The sequence below is a fragment of the Furipterus horrens genome, unplaced genomic scaffold (genome assembly GCF_987537825.1).
Source record: "Furipterus horrens unplaced genomic scaffold, mFurHor1.1.pri manual_scaffold_5, whole genome shotgun sequence".
NCBI lineage: Eukaryota > Metazoa > Chordata > Mammalia > Chiroptera > Furipteridae > Furipterus > Furipterus horrens.
The window spans coordinates 103,197,419-103,211,478 of NW_028327175.1; the positions used below are offsets into that span (position 1 = coordinate 103,197,419).

Below are 14,060 nucleotides of genomic sequence, written 5' to 3' on the forward strand. Positions count from 1 at the left end.
AGTGTTTTAAGTAAGTATAAAAGTGGTTTATATGTCAAAAGGTTGCTCCTCTCAAAAAAAATATCAGTAGAAGAGGAACTTTTTTATGCTGCCATGCAGTATGTAGTATTGCCTTATTTCTTGATACTTTATGATTGATGGTTGGAAGAATAAGGTTCATGAGAAATTATGAAGTTCAGCTCCTTATTTTACTGATGAGGACATTGAGACGTAGAGCTGATCCTTGGATAAGGACACTAATTTTACCCTGGAACTGCACCTGTCGTTTATTAATATCCAAGTATCCAGGGCTATTTTGGATAATACTTGATTTTTATATAGATTATGAACTGCAACCTTTAAGTTTAGCTTTATTGGATTCCTGATATCTTTTATTTTCCTCACTTTTTAGAATTTTAATATAGTCTTTATTGTTAAGAAATCTTCAGTGAAGGCTTCAGTATTGCAGTTCATTATAATAATTTACTTTGCAACTAATGTGTTCTTTTTTTACATCCCACTGAGCTTGCTTTTAAATATTCTATAATTTATTTTCCATCAAATAATCAAGTTACGAATTCAGGTGAGAGAGAGAATGCTTTATTGCCGTGAGGCAGTACTTTAAAAATAATTGGGTAACACATTGCCCCTACCTGATATATGTTGCCAGTGTTTTTTACAACTGGGAAGGTTAACTTTTACACTGATTAAACCTGTCCTGGGAGAAAGAACTACATCTTTTTCCAAGTCAGTTAAAGAGAATCCTGGACCAGGGTGACCAAGTGTCCCAGTTTGCCTAGGACTGAGGGAGACACTAGGACATGGGATTTGCAGTGCTAAAACCAGTGAAGTCTTGAGTAAGGTGGGATGAGTTGGGAATCTTAATCCTTGTAGTTATTTATATTTCTAAATGGGTCCTTAGCGTAGTATTAGAAGGGGCTCAAAAACTGGCATTTCATCCATTGACCAGGCCCTTCCCAGTTGAGACTTTATTAGACACTGAAGTGCTTATTTATAATAGTAATGATTTAAATAATTAAAAAGGTAGAAGAGAGAGGCTTGTATAAAAAAGATTTCTGATTTAGGCCAGTGATTTTCATCTCATGGTACACATAAACTAATTACTAAAATTCTGCGACACACCAAAAAATATATTTTTTGCTGATCTGACAGAAAAAGAACTGACCAAAAAAATGGTATAATTTTGATTCCTTCACACTGGATGGCTATTGTGTTGGCTGTTGTCATTTTTTAATTTGACAGTCTAAGGGAAAAGAGGTCAGTGCCCCTGACTAAATAGTCAAGTATTGCATGTTTTTAAAAGTTTTTGTGGCACACCAGTTGAAAATTGCTGTTTTAGGCTATTAACAATATTTGTTTAAAATTCTAATCTTACGCTCTTCTCTCTTTGCAGAACTGATAGTGCATCAGCCGACCCAGATAATTTAAAATATTCTTCATCCAGAGATAGGGGTGGGTCGTCTTCTTATGGACTGCAACCTTCAAATTCAACTGTGGTGTCTCGGCAAAGGCACGATGATACCAGAGTCCACGCTGACATACAGAATGACGAAAAGGGTATATATATTTCTTTATTGGTAGAGGCATGTTTTTTTATGTTTTTTAACCTACTCATCCCTCCACCCCTTTCTCGCCCTTCTGCACCCCTCTCTTCTAATATGCTTGAAATATAGCTATTTTATGCTTATATAAAATGTCAAAGTAAACAGCTGTTTATAATAGGCAACACAACTTGGTGCAGAGAAAAGAAACCCTGGACTTGAGCAATATGGCTACACACATGCACACAAATACGGTGAGATTTTTGAAATTTCATAAATTTACCTTCTTAATTTTTCAAAATTAAAATACTCTTTACATACATATAATACATAAATGCAGTTTCCTTGCCATTAAGGAAAAATACAGTATCACTAAGGCTGAAGTCTCTTTTAACTACCATCTCTCCTCTAGACTTCCCAAAAGTTTTAAGAGAGCAAATCTGATTTGAGGTTTCATTTCTTTTCTCTTCTATTGAAGATATTAAAATGAAATCAAGCCCTGACTGGTGTGGTTCAGTTGGTTGGGTGTCGTCTTGCAAAGTGATGGCTCGTTGGTTCCATTCCTGGTCAGGGCTCATGCCTCGGTTGAGGGTTCCATCCCTGTTCCCCTGTTGGGGTGCTTGGGAGAGGCAACTGATCAATGTTTCTCTCCCACATCAGTATTTCTCTCCCTCTTTTTCTTCGCCTCTTCCTCTCTCTAAAAAGAAATGAATAAAATCTTTAAAATGAAATGAAAATGATTTCAAGGCAGGCAGCACAGGGACGGGTAGGAGAAGCAAAGGCTGGGTAATGATTCCTGAACTCTCAGGAATTCATTGAGTGAAACAAAGAGCCTTATTAAAATAATGTAAATGTTGCTGTTTTTAGGTGGTTACAGTGTCAATGGAGGATCTGGGGAAAATACTTATGGTCGGAAGTCGCTGGGGCAAGAGCTGAGGGTTAACAATGTGACCAGCCCTGAGTTCACCAGTGTTCAGCATGGCAGCCGTGCATTAGCCATCAAAGACATGAGGAAATCACAGGGTAAGGCTGGGCAAGCCGGGCACCACACACACATGCCTCTACAAAGGCCTGTGTCTTCTCCTGTTCACCTTAGTTCTTACTAATGCCTTGCACATGTGTGGGTTGGTTAACTCACTCTGAATTGAAAAACATGTGCAGGTGATAATTTTTTTTGCATTCCTTTTGCTATAAACTGTTCCTTAAGAGTGAGTTCCTATGAGGAAGGTTTTAATACTCTTGAAAAGGGAATTCTGTTAAAATAAGATTAGAAGACTGGATAAAATTTTAAAGAAAGGATTTTCCTGATTATTGTGGCTACTGAATGTATAGTGGGCTCTTACTGCAGCAGGTTCTTGAACCTTAATGCCTATGGGGCATATGGGTGTATATGGAGTGGACCCTTTCTGAAGTTAAATGCTCTGATGCCACTTTCTGCTTTTAACACAAGCCTCAGTGTATAGGTAAAGTGCCCTGAAAATTCAGAGGATTAGAGGTAATGACTTCTTTTTTTTTCTAAAAGAGAAATTAATTTTATTGGTAAAGCTGAGTATGAAATCAAGATTTTTGATTTATATACTTTGTTGGATATAGTTACTCTTTGGACATTTAGTTTATGAACTTTTTCCATTTAGGTATGTGTATGTATATGTTGTATGGATCTTGGTGAACATCTTTGTGTATATAGTTTTTCTTTTCCATATAGCTTTTTAAAAATGATATATATTTTTGGGGATAAATTTTCAGAAGTGGAAAGCTAGATCAGAGGCTATACTGTTTCTTAGTGTTTGAAGTTAAGACTTACGTATGATAAAGCTTGAAGGTGACTGATGCTAATTTAGTCTCTTTTTCCTCACAGGCTCAGAGTTATGCAGTTTGCTAGTGACAGGATTGTAAATAGAGCCTAGGTTTACAGTCTGGTATCCAAATGACATATTCAGTATTCATCCTTACTGAAATACTCAAAAATTCCTATTCCTTCTCTCACATGTTGTAATTCCTTTTATTGTTAGTTTTCCTTTCATGCCTTGGAGGGAAATGAAATTGTCATACCCTTTGATATGGTTTGTTAACATACATTGGTTAATTATGATAAATAGCTCAGTTGAAAACTTAACAAGATAATTTTTATACTTAAATGCATTTTTACTTTTTTTTTTAATGTTTTTTATTGATTATATTGTTACAACAGTTCCAATTTTCTCCCCCTTGCTCCCCTCCACCCAGCACCCCCCTCCCCCAGCAATCCCCCCCAAGTCCATACCCCTGGTTCGTAAAAATTAACTATCCCCCCCTCTCAAATATTAGGACCCTTTGTAATCTTGTAAAGGACAATGGGCGAAGGTCTCAAGCTCCTCTAGCTGCTTCAAGCTGGACATGGTCGTCGTCGTCCTACCCATTTTTACTTATTGTTAAGCATTGTTTGAGCATTCCTGCTTGTTCTTGCCGTTAAAAAATAATGGGAAGAAAGGTTCTGATTGGCCATTTTCTGAGTGATAGCATGCCTTGCATCTGGTAGGTGGTAGTAAAACATGATTTCAGTTCACCAAAACTTTGTGCTAGGAAAATGATGATAATGTAAACAAGAGGCTTTGAGCCTTCCAGTGGAGTACCTAAGTGAGAAATAGAAGCATATAGCCTGTTCTCTGTGATTGAAAATTTACCCCTAACCTGAAGAAAAGAATTCCTAAACCTTTTTTCTGTCTTGACTGATCCTGTGGAATGAGGTATTTACTTGGCCTTATTGTTTCTAAAGGTGTATAATCTGCCCAGCAGTCTGCTAGGGCTTGGTTTACAGTGATGAACAAAAGTGTGATAGGAACTGCATTCATTGAGCTTTTATTGTTCAGTAGACTGATTTTTGATACACTTCAAAATGTTTGGGATATAAGGTTTCTATGCTTATTTATACTCAATGGATAACAAAATGTCTATATGTTTATAATACACAGAGCGATTGATGACTTATTCTGATGAGTCTCGACTGTCGAATCTTCTTCGGAGGATCACCCGGGAAGACGACAGAGACCGAAGACTGGCTACTGTAAAGCAGTTGAAGGAATTTATTCAGCAACCAGAAAATAAACTGGTGAGTATAGTATGTTTTGGAATTTTGATAATTTTTGTGTTTCCATAATAGACTAGGTAACATGATCTGGAGTGATTTAAAAAGGGAAAAGGTTTACTTCTAAGCAAAAATAACAGGGATTCCTTATTCCAGGTTAATTTGACCTGTTATTATTTAGAATTTTATGCCCCTGATATATAATTTATCTACCATTGTTGGATCTACATTGGTTGTTTTCTGCAATAAAGTGCTTTTAAAACACATGTATTGTGTTGTCCTCAGAATTTTTTAATATGTTCCAGGACAGAATATCTGTTGTTTTTCATATGTGAAATTTGGGCAGGGTACATACGTTGTCCACGGGTAAGTTTGGTCTAGTGTCCAGGGCCAAATAAATGGAAAAACTCTTTCAAAGATAAAAGTGCAGGAGCAGTTACGAATTTCTTTCTACGCCTAGTAATCCTCCTAATGTTAAGAACTTGATGTGGAGTAGGAGAAAATTAGTGAGAAATGGTATGGTGAGTCACATATTTGATTCAAAGTAAGCTTCTTTCCCTGCCCCCAAATGTTATTATAAAAAATTATAAATATACCAGTAAATTGAAAGGATTTTATAGTGAACATTATATGCCCATCATCTAAATTCTGTCATTAACATTTTGCCATATTTATCACATCTCTTCATCCATAAATCTATTTTTAAAAAAATGCATTTTAGAGTAAATTAAACAGACCTTTTGAATTTATTCTTTCTCATTGATGATCATGGCTCAATGATTTATATGGATAAATTTTTTTCATAGTTTGAAAGAGAACTTGTAACACTCCTGATATGCTAATTGGGGGCTGGGAATACGGAAGGTATGGTACTGTCCAATTATAATTTGGAAGGGGACACAAGAAAAAAGTAAAGAATGTTATTCTTAAAAGCATACAAATTTGAAATTTTTATAAATTGTTCTTTTAAAGGTACTAGTTAAACAATTGGATAATATCTTGACTGCTGTACATGATGTGCTTAATGAAAGGTAAGTAACTAATAATGGTTAAATTAAAAAAAATATATTTTTATAAATTATTAAAAACAAGATAAATCCATTGGTTTCATTTATGAACATCTATTTAATGTTTCACTGGGTTCTCTGGCCGTCTTCATCTGTATTAGAGTATATATTAATAACCATTGGATACAAATAGAATCACTGAAAGGAAATACCATTTTAAAAAATTTGTCAACATAACTGAATAATTGAGCATTGACATGTAAAATGATATAAACTCTTAATGCAGGCATGAATGAATGAATGCAATTAATGTTTGTAAATAGATAATTTTGGAATTGCTTAAAGAACAGAGGTGAAAGGGATCTTCCTTTTTTTTTGGATAACAGTGGATTGAGAACTATAGTATATGGGGCTGCTGGGGTTCTCTAAAGGTATGCAGTCATTTATTTGTGTATTGGTTCCCAAAGAATTGCAGTGTTGGAAAGCACCCAAAAACTCATCTCAGAAGGTCACAAACTTTACTGCTTGTTGATGTTCTTATTTTATGTAGTTACCTATTATACTTAAATGAGTGTTGTTGTTCCTTTAAATTTATTATATTTAGCTATTATAATTTCCTATTTTTATAGCCCCTGTATATTGAAATTACATAGTATATGATTATAGTGTTTTATTTAATCATTTGTTGCTGCTCTTTTCTGTGAATCATTTGATGAAACTTGAGATGGAATTTAAAGCATGAATTTTAGTATTTCTTGGTTTTCCTAATGGTTTGTAAATAATTGATTCTGTAAAAGAAAGCCCAATGTCTAACAGAGCTACTTTTGGGCGTTGCAGAAGAGAGAGAATAGAAAATATTTAATGTGAATAAAACCTCAACCTTTTTAGGTAGTTTGAATAGAAATTTGTTTAAAAATCATTTAAGATACCCTTGTGAGATGTCATTCCAGTCATCTTTGAAAGCTTAAGCTTTTGTGTGTTTTGTTTTATGTGCATTAAAATAAACACAGTAGCAAATTGCTTCAGGAGTTGAGACAGGAAGGAGCTTGCTGTCTTGGCCTTCTTTGTGCTTCTCTGAGCTATGAGGCCGAGAAGATCTTCAAATGGATTTTCAGCAAATTTAGCTCATCTGCAAAAGATGAAGTTAAACAACTCTACTTATGTGCCACCTACAAAGCACTAGAGACTGTAGGAGAAAAGAAAGCCTTTTCATCTGTAATGCAGGTAAGAATGGGGGTGGTGGGGATGTTGATGATGTGCTTGGAAGGAAAATTGTCCTTAACACACGTCCTTGGAGGGAGCTTGAAGAAAAGAAACTTAGAATAGGGCTGTCTACTGATAGTAAATATGATGTAAGTAAAATTTTTCTTTCTGAATTTGAATAGAGGACACTCTAAATTAAAGGTAGACTTAAAGGTAGGTATTGTGTGTGTTCCCCGCTTTCTAGAAGCTTTCCTTTGAAATTGCTTAATACTAGAATCATTTGCTGGTTTGAAAACAGGAACTCCATGGGGAGAGCTGGGTAGGAGGGAGACAAAACTGAACATCACAACTCAATACTAGGCTTTTTTAGGTTTGATAATATGTCAAAAATTCTTATTCCAAGTGATATAAAATGTGTGTTAATAAATATCAACCCTACTTAATTCTAATGTGCTTTTTTAAAAAACACATTTTTTCCCTTGATTATAGAGGTTATGAACATTTTTTTTTGAAAAGAGTCAGAAAATTATCTGACTAAATAGTATAACAAAGCGGGCTTGTCTTGTATAGTTTTTGTATTATGAACTTTTCTCCAAATAATTTGTTTTGAAACTTCAAATCCGTAGAAAAACAGATCAGTACAATAAACACTGTATGTCTTTTACCTAGATTTGCCACTTAACTAACATTTTGCTACAGTTGTTTTTTTTGACACATACATTTTTGTTGAATCATTAGAAAATAAATTATACGTGTCATGGTAATTTACCCCGTAATGCTTTAACATGCATCTCCTAAGAGGAAGGCTGTTCTCCTACATAACAACATTAAAATCATATCTAAGAATAATTTTATTACGTAATACAATTTATATTCAGATTTCTGCAGTTACCTTGAAGATGTCTTTTATAGCTTTTGTTTTACCTGATTCAGGATCTCATCAAGATTCATGCATTGTATTTGGTGACTTGTCTCTTTAATTTCTCTCCATTAGAACAGTTCTCTGTCCCTTTTTGTTCTCCTTATTTTGTGGGATGTTCTGCTTTCTGGGATTGTCTGATTGTTTCTTCCTGATCAGATTCAGTTTAGATTTAGGTCTTACTCTTTGAAATGAAGAGTGTGATTCCCAGCTTGAAGTGATGGCCACCAGGTCTTTCCATTGTGAAGGCTTATTTTTCTCCCTTTGTAATTAGTGTATAATCTGGGCATGATGCCTTGAGACCTTCTGAGCATCCTGTGTTTCTTTTTTAGTAATATTGCACTCAGTGATTTTAGCATCCATTCATATTCTGTGCCTGTATAAATTATAACTTTGTTGCAAAATGTTGGTTTTCTAATTCTATCATTTCTTCTATGTTTATAATATTTTGTAAAGAGGAGCTGTCCTTTCTGGGGGGAAAAGGGGATTTTTAAGAGCTGCAAAATATTCTGTTAGTGGTATACCATGTACTTATTTTTTAAATATATATAGTGGTAAATATGAGCCTATATGTCATTCATGATTGGGGCCATGTTACTCTTCCCTAAGTCATTCCAATTTGAAGCATGTACTAATATTTTAAAACATAAACTGTAAAAAATTTGCTCTATATTTTGATTTAGAAAGTAATTGTGGCATTTTAAAAAATCTTTCTTGCCCTGGCTGGTGTGGCTCAGTGGCTTGACTGCTGGTCTGTGAACCAAAATGTCGCTGGTTTGATTCCTGGTCAGGGCATGTGCCTGGGTTGCAGGCCTGGTCCCTGGTTTGTGGCGTGTGAAAGGCAACCGATCCATATAGCTTTCATACATTGCTGTTTCTCTCTTTCTCCCTCCCTTCTCCTCTCTCTAAGAGTAAATAAATAAATCTTAAAAATAAAGAGCATGATTAGGAATAATGTAAATAGACATTACTTAGAAATAATTTTAACAGACATCAAGTAAGAGAAAATAGTCTTTGTTTTCAGCCTAATATATTAGTGGAATGAAATGTTTTCAATTTTTTTTTTTTTCCGAGCTAAAACTAGGGAACTTATTTTCTTTGGTATCATGATCAGATTTGGATGTAGTCGCTATTAAATAATGAAACTTATTTGCTTGTTTTCTTCCTGTTTTGTTGAATGTTCATGGTTTGTAATTTTATTTTTTTAGCTTGTAATGACCAGCCTGCAGTCCATTCTTGAAAATGTGGATACACCAGAATTACTTTGCAAATGTGTTAAGTGCATTCTTTTGGTAGCTCGATGCTACCCTCATATTTTCAGCACTAACTTTAGGGTGAGTCCCTCAACTCCCTCTTTTCAGATGATGGAATGAAAGATTGGTTGCATGTACGAGGACCTGGGAACTCAGAAAATAAAGTTTGGCTCCTTTGAGTATAGGAGGGTCCAGGATTGAATGGGACAGTGATATTGTATTTATAAAAAATACTATCTGTATTTCCTGACACCAATGCTATAAGATTTAAAGTAAAGTATATCCTTTTATCAGTATCATAAATGAAATTTCATTATTCTCTTGGCTGTGTTCCCACCCTTTTCACTTTGTATCATGTCAAGTAGGTGGAATATAGACACCCTTTCTAGAGTCTGTTACTCTGAAGTCATCCATAGGTGGAATAGCAGTTTAGACCTTAAAATGCTCAGTGCCCTTCTCTTGTTTCTGTCCAGGATACGGTCGATATATTAGTTGGATGGCATATAGATCATACTCAGAAACCTTCGCTCACACAGCAGGTGTCTGGTAAGTGGTTCCGCATATACCAGTTATATAAATACTGTGGGAAGGAACATTGGTCCCTCAGATATCAGCTCTTAATAGTATTTCTTTGTTAGTGCAAGGAAAATAACTTTTCACAGAAATAGTTTAGTTATTATAAATGAACATTAGTTGTTAGCTAAATTTATCCTTTCAAACGAAAATTGTGTACTTTGTAGTAGATAGAGAGAGTCCAAGTACAGATTATAATGCTCCAGTGAGAAATTGAAAGGACTTAACTAAGTCATTTGTGGCATGTGCTAATAGGAGGAGGTATTATAATGGTCATATCCTGATGGAAGATCCTAGATATTTGTGGGGTGTGTGTGTGTTTTATTTTAAATTAAAAAACATACAAATGGATTAAATTAGAAAAGGATAAAGAAAAATTTTTTTGAGTTGAGTGAATGATTAGCATGACTCACATGGACATTTTAGTCTGTTCCAAGTGCTGTAGTTTCTCTTAGCTTATTTGGGGCAATGAACTTCTGAAAATATGATGTACAGGTGAGACTGGTACTGTGTCATTTCCACTGGGGAGATGAGTGCACACCTGTGATAGCTAGCTATGGCCCTGGAATAGACATCTAGGCTGGTGGTTGGTAGGTGAGGACATTTTAGTCTAAGCCATGTGTATAGTGACAATATGGTTATTAAATCTGTTGAAAAATAAGGATGTGAGATACACATTTTAATTTTTGGAGAACGTTCATTTTTGCAGCATTTAAAAGACATTGTATAATCAATGACCAGCATGCTTAACAGTTAATAGTCTTAGTTTTATAATATAGGTCATGTTTTAAGAGTTGGCAATTTGAAAACCAGATATCTTTTAAAAACAAGGCTCTTAAATATAGTTTTTATTTGGATATTTTGGTTTTTGTACTTTCAAAATTTTTTATATGATTCCTAGGGTGGTTGCAGAGTCTGGAACCATTTTGGGTAGCTGATCTTGCGTTTTCTACTACTCTCCTTGGTCAGTTTCTAGAGGACATGGAGGCATATGCTGAGGTGAGTATGGAGAAAACAGTTATTTCCAAAAATTTCAGTGAAAAAACAAAAATCTTAAACAGTGTTAGATTTATTTTTAAATAATTCAGACCACCTGACATTTTAGCAGAATTATAAGACCATTGCCAATATTTTATTATTTTTTTTAGATGTTGTTTTCAAGTTATCAGCAGAATTATGAGAAAGACTAAAAGAAAAATTGTAGGTCTAATTTTGCAAAGCTTGAAATGGTCTTGGTAGCTAGTAGTTTTCTGAAGACAATTTCTGTAGTTCATTCTTCTATCTTTGTTACTAAAAGAGTTCTGGCTGGGTGGCTTGGTGGGAGTGTTGTCTGGTACCCCAAAAAGGTTGTAGGTTTGATGGCCTGATAGGGGCACATATGGGAGGCAACTGATGTCTCTTCTCTGTTTCTCTCTCTCTTTCTCTCTCATTAATATATATCCTTGAGTATTAAAAAAAAAAAAAGAATCTTAAAAGGTGAGATGAATTGCTACTGTATAAAAGCCCCTATAGACTTTCCTCTTAAACGTGTATTGGAGATCTTGGAGGACAAGGCTTGGTTTCTGCCAGCTTTTACAGCTGTACAAGTACATGTGGCAGCTTTAAGGGTGTTGTTGAAGTTTCTGTTTTTGGTTCTTGGCTTTCCTGGCCCCACTGTCATGGCTTAAACCTGCCGTTTTCTGTCCAGATCTTTTTGGGTTTCTTCCCTGCTCAGATCTACCATGATTCTTGTTTGGTGTTCAAGGATCCCATTAAGATTTAGCTTCATCTTTTCTTTACACCATGACTATAAGAACATACCACTTTTAACTGTACCAGTCTACTTTCTCCGTTTCAGAGAAAAGCGAGGAAGTATTGTGCTTCCACGTGTTTCTTTGTTCTCACAATTAGAATGTTATTGTGCCTAGCCCATCCCCTAAGTTGATCTGTCTTTCTGAAATGAAGCCAGCCATTCTAGTTTGTAGATACTTTCTTCCCCTTGGTGTCCATAAGATCTAATTCTCTTCCATTATTTGGTTGTTTAACTACAAGTTGTAACACATTCGTTCTAGTATCTCATTTTTTGCTAATCTTGTCCCTTTTTTGCAACTAGATTATAAATCTGTGAATCAGATCTTATAATTCTCCCCTGCCCCTGACCACACACTGTGTGTGTGCATATTGTTGGTGTGGAGTACTTATTATTGAGTCAGGTCGCTCGAATACCTGAAATGTGATTTTAGCAAAAAAGAATTCAGGAATGACAAAAGTTTCTGGCTTCATTTATACCTATATAAAGCTACAGTATATGTACTAGAATTAATTTTTCCCAGTACCTACCTGAGTTGGTACAAGAGTTTATTTCCTTGATCTACTGAGATTAATATTGACTTATTTCATTGGAAAATGAAATCTACTTTTACATTTAATTCATGTTTCCTTTTCTCATAAGTCAAAATACCTCTTTATTTGTAAAAATCTATTATAAAGTTAATTGAATTATTTTACTTACATAAGAATGCTGTGAATTCAATTCTAGGACCTCAGCCATGTGGCCTCTGGGGAGTCAGTGGATGAAGATGTACCTCCTCCTTCAGTGTCCTTACCAAAGCTGGCAGCTCTTCTCAGGGTATTCAGTACTGTAGTGAGGAGCATTGGGGAACGCTTCAGCCCAATTCGGGGTCCTCCAATTACTGAGGCGTATGTGACAGATGTAAGTGTCTTTAGGAGTTCTGAGTATTATTCAAAAATAAAATTGTTTTGTGTTGTAAATGCTTCTGTTTACCTGGTATACTGTTACTAACCCTCCATTTGTTTTAGTATGTATGTATCTTGCTGCTTTCTTAAATAGCTGGAAAATTTGAAAATTCTATATTCCATCCTACTTTTCCTCCTTTCCCCCTCTGAAAAAAAGGCCACTGTGAATTTTAAAATGTTCATGAACTTTAATCTTAGGAGATCCTTTATAGATACCATTTATTCTCCTTGTAAAAGCATATTAAAATTTTTTGTTTTTTTAAAAATAATGATTATTTTGCATTTGAATTATTTGGTCTCCTTTTAGTTTTTCATCATAATAAAATAACAGTATGGAGAGGAAGCCTCAATAAGTAGTTTTATGTAAGCATGAAAGGATTAAATAACTTGATAGCCTGACATCAAAGGATATAAAGCTATAAGGACTTAAAATGTATAGTGATCTGAGATCAATTATAAGACTGCCACACTTTGCTCTAGCCGGGTGGTTCAGTTGGTTGAAGCGTCATCCTGTGTACCAAAAGGTTGCAGGTTCAGTCCCTGGTCGGGGCATATACAGGAGGCAACCAATTGATGTTTCTCTCCCCCTTCCTCTCTCTCTGAAATAAATATGTCCTCAGGTGAGGATTAAAAAAAAAAAAAAAAAGTTTGCTGCTTTTCTGCTGCCCCCAGCATCCGCTGCATAGTCTGGTGAGTGGTTTAGCATAATAGACATGAGAAATGAACCTCCATCCTTATACTCTGCTTGAAGAAGAATGGAGAAACATGTGATACAGTCAGAAAATTTAGTTTAAATTGATTAAAATTTTACTGTTAGGACAAAACTCTACATTTTTGTGAGCATTTACTTCTGTTGAACACATTGCTAGATGAAATAGGACATTAATTGTGTATGTATGAGTCTTGGTAAGTTAATTTGACCAGAAATGTCTGATCTTGAAGATAGTTTAAACTTGATAAAAAATGGTCTAATATCTTAGTTTCTTTTTTACCATCCTCAAACATGGTTGTTTGATGACTGTGTTGAAATAAAGGCAGTTAACTCAGATATAAAATGAAAGGAACATAAAGGTTTTCCAGAATAGTTATATACTAAAAATATTCTTTTATGAAGGTCTTTTAGGCCTTTTTAACCTACATATAGGTTTTTAAAAACCTGTGTAGTCGTTGTTGACTATCACTGAAATATTTTACAGATATCTTTTTGTCAATTTGTTGGTTTTTTTCTCCCAAGCTATTTTTATTAGAAATGTAGTACATATTATTGACTATTTTAATTTAGTGGAGGTTTTGTTAGGAAATTACACGATTTTTATAATCCTTATATAGGTATCATATGCTATGAATGAGAATACTTTTCTTTTAAAAGAGACCATCAATATGTGAACTTTCCATAAGCTAAAGGTGACTTTGGATGTTTAGTTTTAAAAGATTGATTGTCCAAAGCCCAAGTACTAGATTATCGAAAGTTACTCTTACGGCAGGTTATTCCCATGCTGTTAATACTATTACTGTTCTAAGTTCTGGTGTATTTCATGACTATAAAGATTCTGAGTGTCAGCCATTTAGTGATGTTGGGAGCATAGGAAGCGGGTAGAATGGGAATAGAGGATGGCAAATTTCATTTCCTGTCACAATAGTACTTTAGAATTTTTTAAACAAGATCATTTTTGTGTAGTGTACTAAAGATACCATTATTATTCAACCTCAGAAAACTAGAATATTAAGAGACTGCTGAAAAGACAGGCAGTTACTTTTCAGTTG

General features: G+C 34.8%; 1 protein-coding gene across 3 annotated transcripts in view; it reads left to right on the plus strand.

Moving 5' to 3' along the window:
- SMG1 (SMG1 nonsense mediated mRNA decay associated PI3K related kinase) overlaps positions 1–14,060 on the plus strand; it is a 101,712-nt gene that overhangs the window by 29,542 nt on the left and 58,110 nt on the right. For all 3 annotated transcript variants that reach the window (XM_090276959.1, XM_090276960.1, XM_090276961.1), the window contains 9 exons: positions 1,394–1,557; positions 2,409–2,564; positions 4,493–4,629; positions 5,578–5,636; positions 6,623–6,836; positions 8,943–9,068; positions 9,461–9,533; positions 10,462–10,559; positions 12,079–12,252. In XM_090276959.1, the coding sequence (XP_090133085.1) occupies positions 1,394–1,557; positions 2,409–2,564; positions 4,493–4,629; positions 5,578–5,636; positions 6,623–6,836; positions 8,943–9,068; positions 9,461–9,533; positions 10,462–10,559; positions 12,079–12,252 (1,201 nt within the window). The remainder of the gene's footprint in view (positions 1–1,393; positions 1,558–2,408; positions 2,565–4,492; positions 4,630–5,577; positions 5,637–6,622; positions 6,837–8,942; positions 9,069–9,460; positions 9,534–10,461; positions 10,560–12,078; positions 12,253–14,060) is intronic.